General features: G+C 38.0%; 1 protein-coding gene across 4 annotated transcripts in view; it reads right to left on the bottom strand.

Annotated features, from left to right (window-relative positions):
* Positions 1–378: 378 nt before the first annotated feature.
* PKIA (cAMP-dependent protein kinase inhibitor alpha) overlaps positions 379–24,055 on the bottom strand; it is a 45,504-nt gene continuing 21,827 nt past the window's right edge. For all 4 annotated transcript variants that reach the window (XM_069779553.1, XM_069779554.1, XM_069779552.1 and 1 more), the window contains 2 exons: positions 8,031–8,208; positions 379–2,915 (listed from right to left, as the gene is read on the bottom strand). In XM_069779553.1, the coding sequence (XP_069635654.1) occupies positions 2,836–2,915; positions 8,031–8,181 (231 nt within the window). In that variant the 5' untranslated portion in view covers positions 8,182–8,208 and the 3' untranslated portion in view covers positions 379–2,835. The remainder of the gene's footprint in view (positions 2,916–8,030; positions 8,209–24,055) is intronic.

Below are 24,055 nucleotides of genomic sequence, written 5' to 3'. Positions count from 1 at the left end.
TGTTATATGATGCAATTACACAGAAGTAAAGGTGTGACTATACTTGAACTAGCTCTTTTGTAATTGCTTGGGTAATAATAGTACTGAAGATACAGTGCTGTGATTTGGCACAGACTAACCACACGTTTACATAAAGCAAGGCCTGCTTATAGATGCTACAGAAATACCCCAAATAAAGACAGCAAGCAGAGTTCAAGTGATAAAGCAAGCACTCGTACACTTTTGGGGGATGAGGAACATAAACAGCCTTTTACTCTACTGAAATTAATAGCGCTTTTTTCCATCACAGAGATGTGTTTCAAAACTCAGCAAAGGCCTCTGTAATTGTTTTAAAACCAAAAGAAAATGAGGAGAAATAGAAGAAACAGGTACGCAATAGAGAGGAAAGGCTGAAAGAAATTTTATTTCACAACACAGAAGAATTTAAGAAGGAAAGTGTACTAAAAAAAAAGAAAAGCACTGAAGGAAAACCAACACTTTAATGTACTGTAATTACTTATTCCACTATTGCCTTTTTCTGTTACATTTTATTGATGATGTTTCATGGATCATCAATAAAGTAACACTGTAAAAAGCCCTAGAATCTTAATTCCTTCTGTTGTCTGTGCTGGATTGACAGTAGTCAATGACAAAGAGGCAACCAGTTCAGCTTGAAGACTTGATGCAAGAGCAAGGGGGGGGGAAATAATTTTTAAAAGTTCAATAATAATGTATTAACTTTGAAAGGAACACCGAGTGAAACAAATGAATAAATAATTAGTTTAAGGGTAACAGTATTTTCAAAGCAAATTGAGTACTTCTGTTACCAAGAAGATAGGGCATTTGACAGCTAGTAAGACAGCGAGGCATTCAGCTTCCAAACAATAAAAGGTGAGAGTTAATATTACACTAATGAGCCACAAGCATACTGCTGGCTTGTTTTTTATTAACACTAATAAATGAGCTCATAATACTGTTCAGAAGTGGGTTTTTTTTTCTCCACACATCTCACAAAAGAATTTCAGGTGACAAGTACTATGATACATATGGTAGAAACAAACAGCTGTGGCCACAAAGATGTTTTGTTAACTGATGATTAATATATTCAGGAAGCAATCACACTATTTATTAGTAAAAGTTTACAAACATTAAAAAGTGCATAACATTTGAAACCAGCAACAACACAAAAATATATATAATATATATACTATATATAAAGAAAGTGACATCACCTCCTGTTAATAAAAGAAAACAAATCTTCTGACTTTGTGATTGGTGCTTATGTGATTGCCATGGTTTACTAGTCAGTCACTCTCTTTACTCACCTTAGTCACACAGAGGTGTGGCTGCCCCATTTCGCAGTATTCAGCCTCATGTATGGCCTTGTCTATTGGGGCAGGATGCGGGGAAGGAAATCAATCATCATAGCTACTGCAGAATAGTTTATTAATTTGTAGATATTTTAAGTAATCCCCTGGATGGACAAGCTATCCTGGTATTTCAATGAAGGTCCAGTTCGGACTGTCATTTTGGAATAGCTGAAATGGGAAAAATTCAGTCTTTTGGGTGCTAGATGCCAAGTCTCTCACTTCCCTTTCCACCTCCTAGCCAAAAGGCTGCTGTAGCAGCTTGTAGCACTTGGCTGTACCTAGTGCATCAGTAACAGGCTACTGTCTGTGCAAACTCAACAGCCTGATCAACTGAGGCAGAGGCAAGGAATAGAAAAAATAGTCCCCCTGGCTGGATCCAGCCCATGATCCACTAGTTGGACTATCCTGCAATCTAAAACTCATTCCAGAATACATAACTGGCAATAACCTATGCCAGTTATTTTCCCATGTGTAAACAAGGCCCATCGTTAACAATGTGAACCAGGAAAATCTCTAGCACCACGGAATTTGTTTGAATTTTAACCCATATAAGGTTATAAATGTATTCTTAAAATTACCATAACAATAAAATACTTGGACTAACATTTTAAAAAAATATCTCAGAGAAAGATTAAGAAATTTGAGTAAAATTAGAAAAATGGGGAAGAATAACATAGAAGATTTAATTTGAGTCTCTGATATGCAACTAACTACAGGCAAGTGGTAAAACTGTACCAAGGACACAAAACACGCTGAAGTATTCACATTAACAAATCGTTTTGAAGGCTCATCTAGTAACAAATTAGAGTGTTGCTGAGTCATTTAGGTTTAGGCATAATCAATTTAGCGGTTGACGTTTTAAATCTATCATGTGCACATCACCACATTATGCAAAAAACCAGCCCTTTCAAAACGCGTGGTAGAAAAATTCACAGTAACAGAAATATTCTTCATAAGCAGTTGAGAAGGGGCAGTGTGGAGCATCTAAGTCGTACAATACAAAAACCATTGTAAATAACAGAGCTGTAAAACAGACGCAAAGTTCTAAAAACAGTGCTTTCTTTACAGTTCTTTTAATGGGTGAACACTTTGGCCAGAGAATTTTAACCTCTGAGGATCACACAAGCCTTTGCTTAAGATATACAATTCGATCCTCTGACGTTTCAAAGGCCATTTGCTACAAGATTTACCTGTTCTACTTTCTAAAAGTGTTCCCATCAAGTAGTCATTATGAAGGGATCCATCTGATGACACTATCCCAAGAAATCAATACATGTTCAACCATTGCTAATGACAGAGGTAGAGAAAATTCTGTCTTCTGCCACAGCTTGTACCCCCATTTTTAGCATTGTGTTGAGTGGGTTCCAGCAGTGAAGACACATGCACTTTCTTTTCCACCAGCTTGCTCATGGAAACAAATTTGTTCCAGCATGCTCTTGTAGTCTGAAAACATCCAGCAGCTGCTCCAGTCGGTCAAAGTCGGATGTCAGCTTTCTTGCTTTGCTGCCTCCCCTTGGGCCTCACCGGTTTGCTCACTTGGATTTCGTTGTGCATCTCCTTCTCCTTCTATAACATACAAAAAAAGGACAAGTGATCCACCCTAAACCAAAGCGGTCTTCCTCCCAGAACCCCAACTGTTCATCCACTAGCCTCAAAAACAAAGTAAAAAGAAACTGAAACTGAAATCTTGCATTAAATATGAAACCTTTTACTAAGATAGCTATACGTTGCATCTCAAGAGACACCTTCAAAAACAAATTCCTAGCTGCAATCACCACTATTTATTCACTGTAATACTACGACAATGTAAGAGAAAAAAAAAACCCAATTAATTACACCAAGTCTGAACAGAGTTTAATATAAAGAGATGCAACTTCAGTAAAAGGAATATTGTGTTAAAGCTGTGTTTGTTCTGTGTGTGCATTTTCAGTACCATGCCCCATGGCGTTCAGTCTAGCTGTCTCACTGAAAACCACAGAACGATCTGAGGAACAGAAAAGATCTTACAGCGGCACAGGGAACAGACAACTCATAAAGCCTGTCTAAAGAAGGCTAAGAAGTGCATTGACAAGTGCTCTATTAGTACCTATATGCAAAGCATTGTATTTCACCTAACTACTAAAGACCTAACAGGTTCAGACAGCTTGAAGCTAAGTGCAAGAAAGACGCAAGTCCCTGAACAGTGGACTAGTTAGCTATAGGTACATAATAAGAAATAATGTTAGGTAAGTTAAGACATAAGTTCTCTCTTGTATCTTGCAAGGATTCTGAGTAATTTGTATTGAACTGGCTTGATACAGTAGTTAAGAGAAGAAAATTCCATGGACTAAGTTGTAAAGAGGCCTAAGTAGAGACAGTAGTGCCTCTTAACTCTAATCTATAGATCCTTAGAATAATGACAGGGTTCTCATACAGATATTTATTGTTTCCCCATTTCAAATCATACTGTACTTCTGCAGTTTTATTTCTGTTTATAGAAATAAGCATCATAAACACCTTCTCTTTTCTATATAGAAGAAATGGCACATTGCTAATGGAAAAAAAAGTTCTTTGCATTGCAAAGGACATTGCAAAAAGCTCAGACATGATAGCTGCATTTTGTGCATGCACTGAGTATTTAGGTGGCAAAATGCCTCAGAGGTTATTGGTAATTATCAAATTCAACCTGATGAAAAGTTGTGTGGAAGGCTGATTTAACCTATTAAACAGCGAGGTTTGTCCTGTTCATTAGGGGTTGAGTAATAAATAAAGATTTGTTTTGCAAGGCACTTTCTCAGAAAACTTTTTATTTCTCAGTTTTATCCCCCACATTACAAAGGATTCCATCAGGATGGATCTACATTCAATTATTTCCTATTGGACAGAAATCGCTTTTGCCCAAGTTGTCCAAACACTTTCCACAAAGCCTCCTACATTTGTTCTGATACCGCAGAAGTCCAGATGAGTGGAATCTGATTTTTTTATTCCTTTTTTCCCTGCTCCGTACTCCATTTATTCTGACTACTAGGAAGTCTTTAATATTGCTCATACTATTTGGGCACGTCAAGCTTTTGTGAAAGAATTTTTTTTTTTTTTTTTTTAAAGACAAAACTGAAGAGAGGAAAAAAAACTCCTTGCAAGGTTTTTGTGTTTAAAAGAAGAATCATCCTGGACACAAAGCCCAAACATTTCACTACCTAAATGTTAAACATAGTGCACAAAGATTCAGAGAAAGAGCACTAAGGTTGTAATATACCACTTCTTAAAAGATTTTCTCAACTCACTGAAAAAACTCACTAGTTGAAATCCATTTAATCTATAATACATTGTCACGGTACTACAGACTGTCTTTCTGCTGGCAGAGCTCTCCTACCAAAGGCCTTAAAATACACTTATGGAAATAATTTTGCTTCTAAGTTCTGAGAATCCCCAAATTGCCCAAGCACACTCTTGAACTATTCTTCCTTCAAAACCTGATGGCTATAAGCTCTTAAAAGTAAGAGTTGCAATTCTTACACAGTATTTTGAAACCAAGAGGCAATACTAAAAAGCCCCAAACCAAGTAATATACCATAAGCCATAATACAGTTGTGTTAGTTGGTAAACTAGCAACAGTTACTAGTTCTGCTAATGTATAGCTTTTAACTCATTTTTCTTCCTGTAACATTACTGACTGTTCAGTGTCTATCAGTGTTCCCAATGCTTACATGTAAAACATTTCTACCATGAACTAAAATCACTTTTAATCACAAATTTCTACAATCACTCCTTCACTCCAGTTCTGTATGACTTCAACGCCTCTACTATCGCCAGTTTTTTGTAGAAAAAACGTTACAACTTCTACAAGGAGGTCTCCTTTCCACTTCTGCACTGAATCTGCGTTCTGTGGCATATTTGCAGACAGCTAGAAAACCAGCAGCTTATTTTAGAGATTAGACTTGCAGAGACTGGTCCTCATTCTTCATTGTACTTTTTCCCTACTACTTTATTTAGCTACAATCACCTGTAAGATGATCTGACTATAAAATTTCTTAGAATTGCATTGGTTACCTTGAGAGAGTTGAGCAGATGAGCTACCTGCCAATTTCTCTACTAAAATCTTTCTTTTGCCTTCTGTCTTATGATTCCTGTTGCGTTTTCTACTTGTCAGATGTACACTGTGTTGATTTACTAAATTTAGATAAAATGGGTTGCCACAGAGTACATGGAACCTATATTTTGAAGTTTGGTAAATATATCCATTCCATAGATATTAGCAGGTTGTTAGCTTATTATGGACTAAGAATACTGGAACAGTTGTTTTGAAGGGAGAGTATTATACAGTAATTACATGTATTATATATAATTATGCAGTAAACTCTTGATTATCTGTTTTGGCTCATCAATGAGGACATGAACCAGCACTCTCTTCAGGTACCAAACAGTGCATGACAGAAAATATGTGGTCTTTGAACAAGGCCTTACTGCTTAGTGCTGTTCAAAGCTGTTCCTGTTCTTTACAGAAAATGTATCTGCAGGCTTTTCAAAGTGAATGTACTAAATATGCTTGGATAGCTTAATTTACATATGTTTTATAATAACCTCTTTTTTTTTTTAATCTGCATTATCCTACTCTGCCATTACTCCATGCAGTAGAAAGCAAATGTACTTGAACTTTTGCAGGAAAATGCATATAGCTATAATAAGAATAAAAGAAAAAGAAAAACAGAATCTAAACTTGATGTCTATATTTGTATAATTAGGTAGTACTTAGCATAACTTGTTTCACATGCACCTTGAAAGAAATAAGATGTAACCCTCATATGTGTTCTCCTCTTAAGCCTGTTAGGTGTGATGCATATCTGCATCCCGCAAGGACTAGTATATTCTGAACCAGGATTTGGAATGCAAAGTATTTTTTAGCCTCTATTTGGTTTGGAAATACATGACAGGATAATACACTAATACTTGTATGGATGATAATACAATGCATTTTCCAATATTTGTGGTTTGGAGATTTTTATCCGGCACCTAGGTGTACTAATAATGCAAAATTTAAGTATATTTTCATGGTATCTAATTCAAACTGTGTAACCTCCTGAAGAAGTATGCAGGCATTTTTGTGTATCTACTGCCTAAGGTAATTTTATGAGCAACTCTGTATGCTTTTCTGCAATGATTAAGTTAACCCAAGCTGCAAAAGAGGTCTCCAAGAAAAACTAAATAGACTCCTGAATTATGCATTTAAAATTAGGCTAACAGTTATTTAAACCACTTCCTTCACTACAGAGCTAACTGCGTGTACAAAATGCATACCAACATATATTACACGCACAAAGTCACATTCTTTTTATAGCTCACAAAAGAAGACAGTTCTGGCTTACAATCACTCCAACAGCTTAACTTAAAAAATAGGGATTGTTTAGATTTTCTAAATGGACAAGATCAAAGACAATTTTGGTAAGTGTAAATTTGAGACTGAAGAAAGTTAGAGCAAGAAGGAAGGTTGGCATTATGCATTTCAAACGCCACCTACTTTGTATTTTTCCAACATTTTACACGTATCCCCATATTAAAATAAATAGACACACCTCCACACATACTAATAAAACTTTTCTTTTTAAATAGAAAAAAAAAAAAAAGGTCCTGCCCAGCTAGAATTGCATGCATCTAGAAGCTATAGGCCCCAAATTGGCAACTGCAGAAGGAAATGACTTAGGATGTACATTTGTCTGAAAGCCAAAAAAAGAATCCCCCCTTCCAGACAGCACTACAACCCTCCAAATATCACACTGCCCACGTCTGATTGTCCAGTGATGAGACTGCCTCTCAGAACTCTTGCCATTGGCTCCAAGAAAAATATGTGCACAAACAGGGCAGCTGCTTATCAACAGTTTGTTCTTTGCCATGTTTGTTTTCTTCTGCTATTATTAAAATAAGCAGAAGACCTCTTTCCTAAGATATGAAAAGGTCTGTCAAATATCTGTAAGATCCATTCATTAACTGCCCCCCCCCGTAACATGAAAATAATTACACAGCCATATTACTATTTTTATTTAATGTAAGGCCCTTCAGCATACACTGTCCCTCCTTCCTCTCAACTGAAGCTGCACAACCAACTAAAAATTTTGGTAATATTAGAGGTGAAGTAAGATTTAGGATTGCATTAGTGCTAATCACCTTAAAAGAAGGACAAAGTATCAGCAGAAAGGGGAAAGAAACAATTTATTTACCCAGAAACAAAGAGCCAAGTAAAACAAATGACAATGCATTGCTATTGCTCTGTCCTCTGGCAGATGAAAACAAAATTAATCTCCACAATAACCTTTCAAGCAGACACATGGCTTCTCCTACAGGCTTCAAAACAGAGAGCTTCCATTAAAGGATATTATGAAGAGGTGGGTCTTAATAAAGACTTCCTTATTTTCTTCCTTATACTCAATTTTCCATAAAATTTATCCTGATATGGACCCTGCCACTAGGCACTCACTGCAGAATTACTTTTTTTTTTTTTTTCCAATAATATGTTGTACTTGCAAATAAACACCCTTCCCATTTATGAAATCTGGGCTTCTTATTGCAGACAACCCCCGCTGATCAGAAAAAAATATTTTTTGTTGCTGCAGGACAAGGGAATAATGTGTGCACATAAACCATGTTTTGTGTACTACTCTTTTCATTTTAGTTTTAAATAAATATAATAAAAGACCAAAATGTACTCACCTGCTTTGTTTATATCAAGCTCTGATAACTTTAAGGCTAATTCACTAGAGTTCCCACCCGGAGAGGACACAAGTATGTCATGTAATGCATTTCTTCTGCCTGTTCTTCCTGAAGCAATAAAGTCTGCATATGTAGATTCCACATCAGTCATTGCTAACAAATATCCACATAGCAGTACCTGGATGGGAGAAAAAAACCCAACACTTAGATTACCAGAAAAACAGATGATGTTATGGAACAGGAATAGAAGAACTAGAGGGGTCTCACTGTGGAGTAGATTGGCTAAGCAGTAGAGCAGCAAAAGAAGATGCCTCAGTCTCAAAATTTGGAGAAATTAGGGAAGAAACAGAGTAGAAAGCAAAAAGTATGTGTGGATTTTATGCAATCTGTATTCAACAGTATTTTAAACAACTTCATTTTTCATACTTCATAAAGTGCTAGTGAGTACTTTATAAAAGCAATGACCTCAGCAACATAATTTCTTTATAGAGATGTCTCTGCTTTTAATATTAGCTGGGAAGTAGGAGGTAGGTAGGGGGTGGAACAAAGTTCTTTTCTGCATAAAAAGCAGAGCGTAAGGAATAAGAAAGTACGAATCAGTAATGCTTTTGCATGCAGAACACTGTGCTCATACACAGGCACAGCTATGTTTTCTGTATTTTCCTTTCTGTTAGTATGATTAGTTTTGGCATTGTATATAGATGTCTTCAGACTCAACTAATTTATTTTGGTGTGGTAGTTGCACCAAAGCGAATACATTACCATCAAGTCACTGAAACAAGTGGAGACATGCTAACAGAGCAAGCAGAATTAGCTAAATGCTAATGCAGAGGTTAGAAAGCAGTGCTCTGTAAGCTAGATATAAACTCAGAACTTATTTCCATTAGAAAATAATTATTTCTCCTGTTATTATGGAATAATGTGATGATGTGCATTAATGTAAGATCTGCCAAAGATACAAGGAGACTCCTATTTCAACCTCAGTAAAAGAAAGATTTGCATCCCTGCTGGAATATCTGCTGTATCTGCTATAGATTGAATGCGTTAGGATTTTTTTTTCTTTTTCTTAAGTTACAGAATTGTAACCAGAGACAGGGGGAAGGGGGGAAGCACTTTCTCTTGCTGATCACACTGCTTTTACTGTAGTTCCATTTGTACTCATCTAAGGTCTCCTGCAAAAAGCTAGGCTACCACGCTTCAAATGGAGCTTCCCTCATGCTTTATGTTTGGATGTAGTAGGGGAATCAGGGAAGCTTTCTGCTAGAGCAGTAGTCCAAAGAAAAGCAGCCCTGGGGAACCACTAAATAAAACCAGCACCCCCCACAGTTGTATGCTTCTTTCATTTCTAAGCATTATTTCTGTGGTTTAGCATACTGCAGAGAGAGGACATGGGCATAAGAGCAACACTGCACAGTTGCATACAGTGAGAAGCTTTAGCTATTTTTACTAAAGCAGGTGAAACTTGAAACTTCATATTTGCATAGAGCTTACAAATCTTTTTAATCAGTTCCTACTGCAGTTGCTGGACACTGAAGAAGCCCCTAAAGTCATCACAAACACTAACAGCAGCAAAAGATTCAGCTTTCTCTCTTTAAATAAAAAGAAAAAAACCCTCATTTTTTGTAAACACTTTTTATTTTAAACACAGATACATTAAAGACAACAGCCAACCCTACCCCACCCTCAACTCTGAATAACTTCACAAGTCCTGTCCATTCTTCATCTTCATTCTAGTCCTCACCTCCCCAACTTCAGTTAGCTGTATGAGGGTGTACATATGATCTGTCTGAGAAGCCAAGAAAAGGGTTCTATGTCATATTTTATTTAGTCTAAATATAACTATATCAAGTATCATTGCAAGACTGACTGACTTAAAAAGAAGTTCATTGCTACAAGCTTTGGTGTCCCATGCCAAATGCTGAATGGCTGACAGGATAATTTTACTCCTATGAACAACCACTGTGAAACAGGAAACTGCTTTTAAGAAAACAAAAAAACCAAACCAAACCAAACCAAAATACAACACAACACCCTCCCACCCCCAAACCAAAAAAACAACCACAAAACCTAACAGCAAACACCTACGGAATGGAAAGAGGTCAGCATTGACTGAAAGCCTGCCTGACACATAAAATACTGTAGTGCTTCTCAATTAACAAATGGTTTCATGAGCATGAAAGCATGTGCATTTCTTCCCGTGAAGTGCCCACTTCTTGAAACACTGTAAGAATATTGAAGCAAATGAGAAGTCTACCATTTGTTCTTCGCCCAAGGTGCAGATATCACAATGCCAAATATATCAACCATGTAGTAATGAAGCATGTAACTTGCAAAGGTGAAGGGGAACAGTGAGGACAGTTGTGATACAGCACAAGTTTTCAGACTTATCTGACCTGTTCACTGAAGAGTATCATCCAGCAAGATCAGAAAATAAAAGATTTTAAGTGAAACTTACATGAGTTTTATTTGTTCATGCCTGTTATTGCAACTGGCGTGTAGAAAAGGAAGTGCAAAACCTCAAAGTAATAAATGCACAGGCTTGGATTTTGCCATTAGTGTAGCACCAGTCCAAAGTCATCATAGCTATCACTCCTGTGAAGACACTAACTTTGTTTTAGCATAGAAAAAACACCACAGAGAAGAATAGCCTTTTGTTACTTTGGAAGCTGCGTATCAGTGCCTCAGGAACAGAATAAGCAGAGAAGACTATGACTGAAGTGGAACAAGCTATGGGGCTGTAAGGCTGGCAAAATGAGCAATGTTGTACTCCATGAGCAATTCCCTGGACTGTACAAACTGCACTCCACAGAATACTCTTCTGTAAGATTATACTGTTCTTGAAACATTCCATAAAACATGGAGAGCACCAGGGGAAATCTCAAGCTTATTTAATTTTAGCTATGAAACAAGCTATAAAGCCATAGGAAAATGTGCTTGTGGAGAGCTTTATTTTAAATGTTCATTTTCTATAGGCTCAATATGGCATTACTAACAACATTCTGATCAAAAAAGAATGTTACCAAACACACATTTATTAACACTTCTAAGTTTTCCTGTCTGCATCTTCTCCTAAATATCAAACACCATTCTGTTTTGTATTGGCATTATCTTGAGACATTACTGCATAAATATGGAACTCCACTGACATCACCCGAGAGCTCTCCTTCCAATGAATGGCTCAGTGCCCAGCAGTCTGTACTTATTCACTGAACCAGTCATTAAGGAATTACCATTCACTCAAAACCCCCTTTTTTTCCTTCAGTCTTTCTGGAAAGAGTGGAATTTGCTAATAATTCTGTGAAATATAATTGGAATTTCCTAACTAATTGTATTAACAGATATTCCTGTGTTAAAGATTGTGGTTGCAATCCCTCTAGTTCTACTAACTTTTTTTTTATAGTTGCAAAACCAGTACTCTGCTACATGGTATTAAACCGAAAGAAGGTGGCTGCAAACCTCACTGCTGCTGCCAACTGAACCAGCAAACTAAAGCAAGCAGTTCTGTGAGCCTAAGGACTAATGAAACCAGCTGTCACAAGATTGGATCCCTTGCTAACTGCTAAGATACTATCCCATCTGAAGTCTCCTCCCAGCTGTGCTTTGTCTTTCCCCCCATGTAGAGTCACTTTGCCTGGTAATGGGTTTGAGTTTGCAGTACAGCCCTGGGGATTTTCATATGGCATCTTTCTTTTCCTCAGCTTCTCAGTTTCATAAAACCTCTAGAAATGTGGGTATCTTAGATTTCTGTCTCTTTCACTTCCCAACTCCTTCCTCCCAAAGAAAGATGTGCTGAAAATTAGTTGAAAGCACTTAAAAAATTATGGAGGATGAGGAAGGTAGATAGGCATAGTTGCTATCTTGGATTTTAGCCAGCGTCACAAGACATCTCTGTATTATTAATGAATATTCTGGATAATATCTACTGCTACACCTGCAAAAGGCCTACTTCTATATTCTGTGCAAATGAAGAAGTTTTACAGAGAACGCAGGAGGAGAAAAGAAGGATGACAACAACAGTGTAATTTAATAGGTACAGAAAGAATCAGTATTTCTGTTTTCAGAAAGTTCCTGGAATACTCCTTGATCCCCATAATCTAATTTCTGTGTTAAATTTTCCATTTCCATGCTATATATAACAAATCTTATCCCCCAAGTTTCTGAAGGTAACTGTCAAATTTCTACAACTGTTTTCCTTCTTCTACGTACTTCGGTTTTATTGAAAGAGCTCTTAAGAAAACCCTAAAAAGTTAGTGGTGGCTTCACAAATGAAATACCAATTTGACTGCATTCCATAATCACTTAGTGATTATGATTCTGTAATCTTTTAGTACAAGTGTTACACAGTGCCATTGTTCTCAAGAGCTTGGAAGTGAACGTATATAAATTATGTGGCATACCAGCATGAATTAAAAATCAGTGTCTATAGAGTTTATGGGCTAGAAGTACCTAGGTTTGTTGAATTTAGCCTGTTTGAAGGACTAGCTACCTAAAAGAAGCCCAAACACATTTAAAGTACCTTCACTAATTAGTATTTATTATTATTTTAAAAGGAAGACAGGATAAGAACGGGCACTTGACACATGGCTTGTCTGTGGGATTTGGCATATGTTGTTGGCTAGCACAGGAGAGCTGCCATTTTCTTGGCAAACCTGCAGTGTAAGACTTAAGAGATACAATCCTTCAACGTTTACTCCCCCTCTTTCTCCATATATGCTTAATGATGGCATTGAATAAGGGATTTTCAAATAAAACTCTCCCAGGCTTTGGCTGCTAAATGTTGTATCACGATCAGCACATTATTTAAATATAATTATCTATATTCAGCTTTCATAAGGGAACAAAAAAAAAAAGAGAACTTGTCATTTAATAGCATGTCTGTTTTAAAGATGGTGTATAATTATGCTTTTAAAATAAATTTTCGTTCCAAATCTAGCCTTAGCTTAGAGATAGGGCTCTTTCCAGTGAGGAGATAGCTCTATTCTACAGCAACCTGTACCTAGATTCCCACTTCATGCATGGAATGCTATACTGAAAGCAGAAACAGAGGAACAATTTAACAACAGTATACTTCTTCCACAAGAGATTATATCTGTTGTGCTGTACAATAGTATTGCTTTTGCACAGCCACAGATGAGCAAGAAAATATCATTAACTCTTCAAAGCCAGTTAAAGGAAATATAACTGTCCATGCCAGCTAGCGAGCTGGACAGTATTTCAACCTGCACTTTGGAAATCCCTTACGTAGTCTTGTCTGTGTGATGTTTCCATAGTGACTACCTCTATAAAATAGTAATGTAGAACAGGTCACTTACCTTTTTGATGGTTAACGTGTTTTTACTATGAACATAGTATACATAGTACTCCTAGTACTAATAAGATCTTTATGGAAATTAGTGGGCAATTCAACTGGTTAAACAATGAAACAGAAAAAAGAAAATGACTACCTGAGATATTTTTTTTAAACCAGAAAAAAATTAAGAAGCTGTTTTAAATCTGCATAAAAATTGCACTATGGTGTTGGATATCCTTCAGCTCATAACCTATATAAAGAGATCATTCACTAAGACAGTTAATAGGTTCTCCTTCTGCGTTATCTAAGTTATATTTTACCTAAAGAGATCTACAGAACTAAAAGCCAAATAGTTAAATTCTTACTATGTCCTTGCTCAGGCAAATTTCGTTATGCCCATGACCATAAGGAATTGGTCTCTCATCTACCACTTAATTTCAGTTCACAAATTCAGTTTTATCTTCCACTATTCCATAAAAATGGGCAGTGAAATAAAAGCAGCAAATAAAAAAAAGCAAACATAATCCATGAAGTAATACTACAGGGACCTTGGTTCTCTGTCATTCCCACAGACAACTATTGAGGTTATTGGAAGTAATTATAAATAACAATAAATGTTTTGATATTTTGAAATTAACACCCTATGCAGGAAACAAATCACAACGTTTAAGTATTCACATGGGGACTCTTATGTTAGGGAACGGAAGAGGGTGAGCTACTATCTACCACCACTAGTCGCTGCTCATCCTAAAGAGAATACCGAATGGTAAACAAAACGTGTTTGAGAAAAGAGGCATCTATTGCTGTGTGACTTTTTTACTTGCAGTTGGTGAATGGACCTCTTGGCTTCTGAAGGGAAGGGGGGAGTTAAAGCATCACTTTTCAAGATGCTCTTATACTCTCTATGAACAACTACATCCATTGCTATAATACCTCATAAGCGTAAAGATGGATAAGTGCCTCAAGCAAGATGGGAGCTGTCAAGCTCATCATGTGACACCCATCTGGCAGCTCTGCTGAGCATTCCCACATCCATCTGAGTTCTGGGAAGGTTGATGTTATAGGGTTCTGGGAGCTATGCAGCACTGCAGTTTATTTGCTTAGAATGGTGTGGTGCTCCAAATCAAGGAGCAGGGTTAACACAATACTGAACAAACACAATGTTTTGTTCAAAAGGAATACTTTGAGCCTTTGAGGAAAGCCTGTCCACTGGGCCTCTATATGGCAATCCAGCAGCACTCCTTTCAGAACAGAGGGATAACACAAGAGGAAAGTCCAGAGAAGAATATGAAGGCACAAAATACACCCCTCAACAGGAAAGAGGAGCTCTTCCTCAACTGCTGGATTACTGGAAAAGCCCAGTCTATTGAGGATTCACAACAGACTGGCAGCTTGGAAATGCTTTGCACAAAAAAGAAAAGACTTTCTGCAGAAGTGTAGAGTAGGTGTCTGCTTAGCATCAGGATGTTTAGTAGAGAGAAGGGGGGGAAGTTTTGTGGGCTTTGCTCATGAAGCATCTCTGTATCTTCCTAACCTTGCCCTTAATTCAGGATTCATGCTATAAGCAATTTTGTTCTCTCAGACACTCTTGTCAACAAGGGCCACCCTGCACAGCCAGCACTTTAAACATAATTCTCATTAGAAAACATAGCTGAGTCTCTGACATCTATTCTTTAGAGAACTTTTTATAAGCACTGTAGTGACTATTTTTGTAACAGCTATGTCTCCTCTGTTGTATGTATTGCTACATACAACAGCATGTATATGGCTTTATGGGAAAAAAAAAAAAAGAACAAAACACTGAACAGTCATGATCAGTAGTCTGCAAACTTTTTGGGCCAAACTGCTGTGAGCCACTGTAATCCTTATAGACAACTTTCAACTGAAAAAAATTATAGGTTTAGCCAACTTTTAACCGAAGGCCTAATAGCAAAATAGCTCTATGAATTACCTGCAGACCAATATGAGCCTTCTAAACAATCAGCAGTACAAAGACGATAATGTGGAAGCCACTCAGATAAAGGGCTTTCTATTAAACAGATTTCCAATTTTGGGCAGAAGCTTAATGCTATGGAAGGGGCTAAGAATGAGATTAATTGGACTAATTTTAAATGCCTCTATACACATATGTAGGTAGGTACCTATATGAGGTGATTCATCTGATCCATATTAAGCATTTGTTTTAGAATGAATGCAACTAATACCTTCAATGTGCTTATCTCTTCCTACTGAAGAGAAAAACAAGTCTAGAAGGTGAGCAGAGATCTTTGTTATACATGCATTAAGTTAGGTGACGTTAGTCCTACTCTAGATGTCCTAAAAGGATTCTGGTCCATTGAATTTTTAAATTCAGCATATATAAAATGCTTATCCACATAAGACCTATTCCCTTCAAGATGTTCCCCCCTCCCCCGGAGATACACATCTTGCTAGATATTATTTTACTAGTATTAATGCTTTCAAGGTCAAAGCAAAAAAAGACTTCATTCTCATAAAAAAAAAAACCCAACCCAAAAGGTGGCACACAGACAGTATGCAGTACATTGTCGTGTACTTTTCCAGTTAAATGGGAACCAGCTGTGTTTTTTAAGAAATAGCTCCATGGTGCAAGGCGACGTCCATTCATTTATAAGGGCTGAAATACTCAGCTGAACTATAGATTTGAATGGCTAAATATCCCTAAGTAATTTATTATAGTTGCTGCAATTCCTAACAGTGAACCATGAAACTAACATGAAGATTCACGATCTTTAGCTAGTTACAAGCCAAGAAACTTAGACCATCTCTTCCATATTAATATCTGTCCAATCTGATAAAATACATAGCTTTTTTATGCTAGGGTAAGAACTAATGCGAGTCTTGCTCTTCATCGTTTTAAAATATCAGTAAAGGTAATGGCTAGCAAGAAGGTATTAGCTAGCACTGCCAAGATTTATCTATGCATGTGCTGGGTTGGGATAATATGATGGAATTACAAAACCACAATATGGGCGTGAAGAATTAGAATTCAGGTAGGGAGACAGCATCCAAAAGGGTACTCTGTCTGGAGGACAAGACCAGGAAGAAAAAAAGCAGATGGAGATGGGGAGCGTCATGGTTTAACCCCAGCCAGCAACTAAGCACCACACAGTCACTCGCTCACTCTCTTCCTCCCCCACCCAGTGGGATGGGGGAGGGAATTGAGAGAAGAACTAAAACTCATGGGTTGAGATAAGAACGGTTTAACTGAAGAGAAAAGAAGAAACTAATAATACTAATAAAATGACAATAGTAATAATAAAGGGATTGGAATATACAAGTGATGCACAATGCAATTGCTCACCACTCCCCAACCAATGCCCAGTTAGTTCCTGAGTGGCGATCCCCTCATCCCCACTCCCCCCCAGTTTATATACTGGGCATGATGTCACATGGTGTGGAATACCCCATTGGCCAGTTTGGGTCAGCTGCCCTGGCTGTGTCCCCTCCCAACTCCTTGTGCCCCTCCAGCCTTCTTGTTGGCTGGGCATGAGAAGCTGAAAAATCCTTGACTTTTAGTCCAAACATTACTTAGCAACAACTGAAAACATCAGTGTTATCAATAATCTTCTCATACCTAACTCAAAAACACAGCACTGTACCAGCTATGAGGAAGACAATTAACTCTATCCCAGCTGAAACCAGGACAGGAGGAAGCAGCAATTGCCTTAGAGAACCGAGAGTTAAGTTGGAAAAAACAGTTAAGCTTGTACAAGCAGAAAGATAGCTTCTAGTGTGGTAGACCCCTCCAGCTGCTCTACCAAGAGGTACCAGCTGGGCTGACTTGACTCAAGGACTTCACACAGGGCCGTTGATTTGAATGAGGGGTTTGGCTCACTGAAAAGACATTTTATGGGGCAGGGGGAAACCTCAGACATCTTACAATGGAACGATAACCTGGTCAGGTGCTTGACAACATTTTATACTAATTCTTTGTATGGCATCTTTCTATTTACTAGTCACTAAAAAGACTGCTTTTAACATTGTGGAGCCTATTTACTAAGAAAATGGGTATCACTTTCTTCCTCCTGGAGGATTCCATCTTAAATATTTTAATTTTCCATTCTTAGAATACAGAGTATTTCCACCACTTACTGCTGAACCAAGATCTAACACAATTATGGTGCATAACAAAAACCATGGACATGGTTTAGTGGGAATGGTTGACAGTTGGACTCAATCTTAAAGGTCTTTTCCAACCTAAACAATTCTATGATTCTATACACTGTTTCCAGGCAATACTCATATCATTACAATACCCATTTTCATCTGAAAATGCAATGCATGAGGTTGTCTTAGAAGACCTGTCTTATCTCACTGCAAGAGATTTAGCTTAATAGAATAATCCTTCCTATTACACTGCTCCCATTCCCAAGGTAACTAAAGTTTGCATTTTGTGATGTTCTGCATTCTGACAATTTGATTGATATGTTTACAGCATCTACAACAGCAGTTTGTAGATAACAAAAGCATTTCAAAGGGAAAGCATGCAGTCAGAACAGCAAAAAGAAAATGTCTAGATAACAGTATCATGACAGCATTTAAAACTTAGCCTATACATTTATCCTCTGTGGACAGAAGGATGCACCAGCATTTTCATAAGGTTTCTTCCAGACCCATTTGCTAGGATCCTTCAATGTTTCAGTACAACATGTAGCCTAGCTACCAAGTATTCAAGATATCTAAATGCTCCACAGTTTACCTATCCTTAAACTCTTCCTTAGTATTTAAAAAACAACTGTCCAGCTTCCAAGACACTTTCCTCAAATCTTTAAGACATCCAAAGCTAATAGACAGATGCAACAAATTCAGCAGTTTCTGGTGGAATAGCTCAAGTGTCTGCATGTGACTACCTTTTGAAATGATGCAGCCATGACTCATCATGAAAGTATGTGTTGCAGCACCCAGAACAGAAGAGTTTGAGCTTATTACTGTTTCTTCTCAGGCGGTAGCAAAAACAGTGCTGGAAGGAAGGGATTTGCCTTTTTGGATAGCAAGATCATCCACAACTGTATGTTACCAAATATTAAATACTGGTTCCTACGTTTCCTTTTAATAAAATCAATTACCTCTTGCAAAACCAAAGCTTCTATAGTATAGTGTGCTTCTGTTAAGATGTCACATTTCACATGCAAGCTTGGGGTTTGCTAAGAATACACCCAATGACACCATACTTTCCAGTATTTGCAAAGATAAATACCACTGGGCCAGCCTGGAGACCTGTGAACATGAGACAAGCAGCTTTTTAATAATGTAAGTATTTGAACCTCTTTGTACCTCAACACATTAATCAGTATTTCATTCATGGTATATTTGGACAACTTTTTGGCTCGTCAATAATAAATTAACTTTTCCATGCAATTTTCTCCTGTGGCAGGCATTTAACATCTACTTTACATTTGAATTAGTCTTCCCAGCCACCAGACATTCTGCCTTTCTTTTAATTACTATCTAGAAGCTACAAAACAAGCACAATTTGACTAACAGTATTTCAGTTTTTGTAACTTAAAAGCAGTTCAATTTATTATACCTCACATGATAAATTCATATTTTATATTGCATATCATTTCACTTTGGTTTCTCTTAGTCTCAGCCTTACATTTTTCAAGGTTTCCATCATTTTTGCATTCTGTTCCCATGTGTACACCGACTACTTTAGAGTCTAAGGACTGCCTGGCTCTGTTGCTACGCAACAGCATAGCCTACTTAGGGCTTCTTGAAATAATCGTCTCAAATGTGCTTTTTTTCAAAGACTTGTTTCCAGCAGGAATACTTTACTCTTTCTTTATAATGGACCACTGATATTATTACCACCATAGTAGACAGTGGTCACCTGGGAAATTTTGGTAGCTACTTAATATGACAAACAATGTTACTGCTTGCAAAATTCAGGACATACCTCCTGCATTAGCACCGGAAGGTAAATATCTAAAATACTGCTGTGTTTGCAAGATGTTCTCCAGGTATACGAGAGCCATATACTTACAAGGAAAAAAAAAAATCTTAATTGTTCTTTGTCTTACTCTATTTCATTCAAGGGGAAAAAAAGTTCTCTATTTAATGTAGAATATGCCACAAGTCAGGAAAAAATAAACCCTCTTTATATGAAGTCTATTATAAAATTAATCAGCTCAACAGAAGGAACATATATGCAAATACTTCAAGTTGCAATTCATTATAAAATAAGTTGATTTCAGAATTCTTTAGAACATGGTTCCACATTTTTTATATCATATTACAGATGCCATGAACTGGGGCTGCATTTGTTTTTTGAGGTACCTTCGCGCAGCCCTTGAGAAACTGTCCTGTGAAACATTCAATATTTCCAGCCTCAAACAGCATTTTTCTTGTTACGAACTTCTAGTGCTGCTGCTGCAAGGGTGGACCAATGTTTTTTGTTTTCTTATTGCTGGCTTATTTTGGAATCTTAAGTTAATACATTTCTGTAACAATATGTAGAGCAATATAAACACAGGGTTCTTGTTAAAGTATCAATCAACTCTAAAGGGCCAAATGCCTTACTATGCACCAGGCTAAAGGATCAAAGGAAGGAGGTTTAATACTAAAAAAAGAGATTTTAATGAAAGGAAATATTTTACCTCATATTCTTTCTTTTCCTTTTCCACCTTAGCATGCTCAGCAGCCGTTGTGTTTATGGGGAGATGTGCCAGTCCAGAACTGAGGTAGAGAGAGAAAGGATGTTTCCCAGACCCAGAGAAAATAGGAATAGGTTTTAAATTAAGGCCCCTGCAGAGGCAAGTCCACCTGCAGTCTTTTAAAGGAAGAAGGGGAAGAGAGCAGCAATTTCATATTGTTTGCAAGATCCTAAGTCTTAAAGATTACTTTTTAAGAAAAAGAGTAGACTGTGGTAGGCACAGGAATGAGAATCTCAAAAACAAATGCATGAGGTGGTATAAAGCGGTAATTTTCTGTATCCATCTGTGTAGCCACATACATGCATAGCAGCCAAGCTATCCAACAATATGATTCAGCAAGGTTTAGTGAGTGTGACTCTCCCAGAGTGATGAATTTCAAGTCTCTATTCTTTAAAACCACATAAAAAGTACAGCTCAGACTCAAATCAGTATCACTACTGTTTTGAAAGCAAAGAGGTCAAGACCTGAAGAGCAGCAACCTTTGGAAGGATCTTCTTTACAGTAAGCCAACAGTCTGAAACCTGGAAATTATGCATGATCAGCTGGAGGAGAGAAAAGCACTAATAAGGAAATCTTTTATAATGGGGAAATCCTTTAGTGTGTTCAGTTTGCATTTTACATTTTGCAGTATTTATGGGCATTTAAAAGACAGGTCAAATAATTTCTAACATCAGAAGACAAAAAGAAAGCCCTCATGTTAGCCAGGTAAGTTTGAAGATGGGAACCCTACTGACCTCTTTTGCACGTCCACATTTAAAAAAGAATCTAATTAAGCAAAGAGGAAAAAAGCAAAACAAACAACAGCCCATCTTCCTGAATAATTGTTTTGTGACCTAGGATCATTTTGAACACTTTGGATTGAAAAATCTGTACTTTAGAAAGCTGTCCTTAACAATACTGACAAGTTTCCATGTGCTGCTACCAGATGGAAACTAAAAAAAATGGCTTGCATATACTAATATTTAATTAGCAGTTGTGCTGCATTACACAATCTGTCCATGAAACTCAGTTTTAAGATGCATTTCTAGATGCAAACCCAGGTACCCTGATGAATATGATACCCAACAGCAACTGAGGAAGATACAGGGTCTGCAAACCACAGCTACTTAAAATCAGTGCTAGTTACAGCTTTAAAAGTGAGAGTTAAATACTGCTTTTATCCCCAATTTCAAGCCAAACTAAAGCTCAAATACTTAATTCTTATCCCTCTAATGTCCCAATTCTTTATCTAAAAGAAGAAAGGGCCAAACAGAGGAAGATAACAGGGTGGTAACTTACAAGAAGGGGTGGTGGAAGCATATAAACAAAGTAGAATTTCCTTGACTCTCACCAAGCTCATTGATTTCAGCCAACGATAACAAATTGCTCAATCACTTTAAGAGATGGCCTATTAAAATAGCATACAGTAGGCATTTTATACTCATGCCAGGAAAAGTTATCCAACCAGACTAACACATATTTTCTGCAGCTCAAGCTCTTAATTCTGGCTCACAATTCTCCTTTTCACAGCAGCTGCTGAGTACTAAGAAATGTTAGAAGAGCATAAGAAGAATCTGAACATACAGTTCTTCCTACATGCATAAAACCAACAAAACACAATAAAGTGCAAGCCATGTTTTCTGGATATGAGCATACACACAGGTATGAGCAGAAACAGAACTTACAGAAACCCTTACTACCGTACAAAGTTCCTGAGAGGAAATCATGTCGTCAAACTACATGAGTACTTCCATACTTGACTTGAATAGCTTACCTGACCCCTCAGAGGCTGTGCAAAGCACAGAATCCCTCCTTTTTTCCTATCTGCTGGTGTATTGTGGATAACGAAAGGAAGTACCAGCTGTCTGCTTCAGTAAGAATGCATATGTGGGCAGAATATTTCCTAAGACTTCCAATTCTGAAATTCTGGCAAAGGTAAAAACCTCTCAAGAATAAGAATAACCTACAGATGTGAGTTTTACCGTTTTTCCATAAAAGGCAAACTGCAGCTATAACCTCAAAGAGGAAGAAGATACCTATATAAAAGATGTTGCTCCAAATCTAAAGCAACAGAAAAAACACACACATATCTCATAGTCCCTACAGAAGTGCCTTGTTCAAGTAAAAACTAAACTTTAGAAATAAAGAGAATAAAAGAATTACATAATTGAGAACAAATGAAAAGACATACAGGCAGACCACGGTAAGAAAGCGCATCAAAATAAACCCAAGTGGACTCTAAGACTGAGCAGGAAGAAACAATCAATATTAAGTGCCTCCTGGCAAAGAAGAGAAAGAAACCTCCTTTATAACCATTATTCCTCCCCACAAAGATCTTGGGATGCTGACAGCTAGTTGTAAGCCTCTACCCTTTCTCAACTAAAACTGTCCACCTTTGGACCTAGATGAACATGGGAAGGACCATAACACCAGAGAAAATTAGTAGATATCAGGAAGGTTTCCTATACAACAGTTTTAGTGTTCAGGGTCAGGGAACTTCGAAAATGACCTCATCTATCCATGTAAATATACGTAGGTATGCCTGCCAAGATGGGCACCATTAAATATTCGCTCCATCTGCATTACTACTTGCATCTAGACATACTTACCAGTAGAGTCTGGGACCCTATTAGATTTTCTATAAGCTGTACAAAAACTGCCTCATATTCCAAATATTTGTCTATTTTAAAAAATTATCTTTTGGTACCTAAAATGATTAGCTTTAAAGAACTACCTGTGGAGGGTTGACCTTGGCTGGCTGCCAGATGCCCACCCAGGTGCTCTCACTCCCCCTTAACAAGACAGGGGGAGAAAATAAGATGAAAGAGCCAGTGGGTCAAGATAAAGACAGGGAGATCTGTTACCAATTATCAGCAGTGGCAAAACAGACAACTTGGGGAAAATTAACTTACTGTGAGAAACAAAGACAAGTTAAAACAACACCTTCCCTCCACCCCCCTCTTTTTCCCAGGCTCAGCTTCACTCGTTCAGTTCCTGACTGCTCTACCTCCTCCCCACCACCCAGCAGCCTGGGGGATGGGGAATGGGAGGGTGCAGTCAGGTCAGTCGGTAACAGTTCCTCTCTGCGGCTCCTTCCTCACGCTTCCCCTGCTCCAACATTGGTCCTTCCCATGGGCTCTCCCCAGGCTGCAGTTCTTTCAGGATATACCAGGCAGCTCCGGTGTGGCACATACTGGCAGGCAAATACCTGCTCCACTGCGGTCTCCTCCACAGGCTGCAGGGGAATCTCTTCTCCAGTACCTGGAGCACCTCCTCCTCTTCCTCCTCCTCCTTCTTCAACCGTTGTGTTCCCTCTGCTGTTTCTCACTCTTTTGTTTCCTCCTCCTCTACCTGTGTGGCAAGTTTTAGTCCTTTTCTTACAAGTGTTTTCCCTGAGTGACCACCATCCTGGCTGCGGGGCTCAGCCAGGCCCTGCGGTGGGTCCGTGGTGCCGGCTGGAACCGGCCGTGTCCGGCTCGGGGCAGCCCCGGCCTCTCCTCACAGAGGCCGCCCCGCAGCCATCTCACTGCCGACACCTGGGCACCAACACCAGGTACACCCACCGATAAAACTCATATTCATCATAAGATACTACGTGGATATAAATGGCCAGGAGAAGCACTTACTGTGCTTTCCAGTGTCTTCCTTAAACTTCAGTAATTGCTGAGACTGCCCTTCCTTCACTTAAGACTGGGATATCACAGGCACGTGATGATCTCATCCGTTACGTGTCCCTGATACCTCACAGCTGATATGAGGCAGTCTCTTTCTAAGCAAAGGCTATGTGGCAAGTGTGTTAAAACCACGAGAGAGAGATAATAAGGCACTATTCTCTACTCACCAGTCTTTACTATCACAGACCAAAAAAAACCTCAGTGGTCTCAAAGATCATGATCACTGTAGCCATGACTTTTATAGACACCAGAAACAACACCTTTTTCCCCAAGAGTGAAGCCCTTGTTTTACATGAGAGGGGACAAGGAATCCTTTCTCTGTGATTTTAAGTAACTTAAACATGAGATTAGCTTTGACATTTTTAGGTTTCTGTACCAAGAAAGGCAGAGAAGTACATACCAGCTTTT

Source organism: Haliaeetus albicilla, chromosome 3 (assembly GCF_947461875.1).
Source record: "Haliaeetus albicilla chromosome 3, bHalAlb1.1, whole genome shotgun sequence".
Lineage (NCBI taxonomy): Eukaryota > Metazoa > Chordata > Aves > Accipitriformes > Accipitridae > Haliaeetus > Haliaeetus albicilla.
Note: the sequence above shows the minus strand (reverse complement) of the source record. Positions and strands in the feature narration are given on the sequence as shown.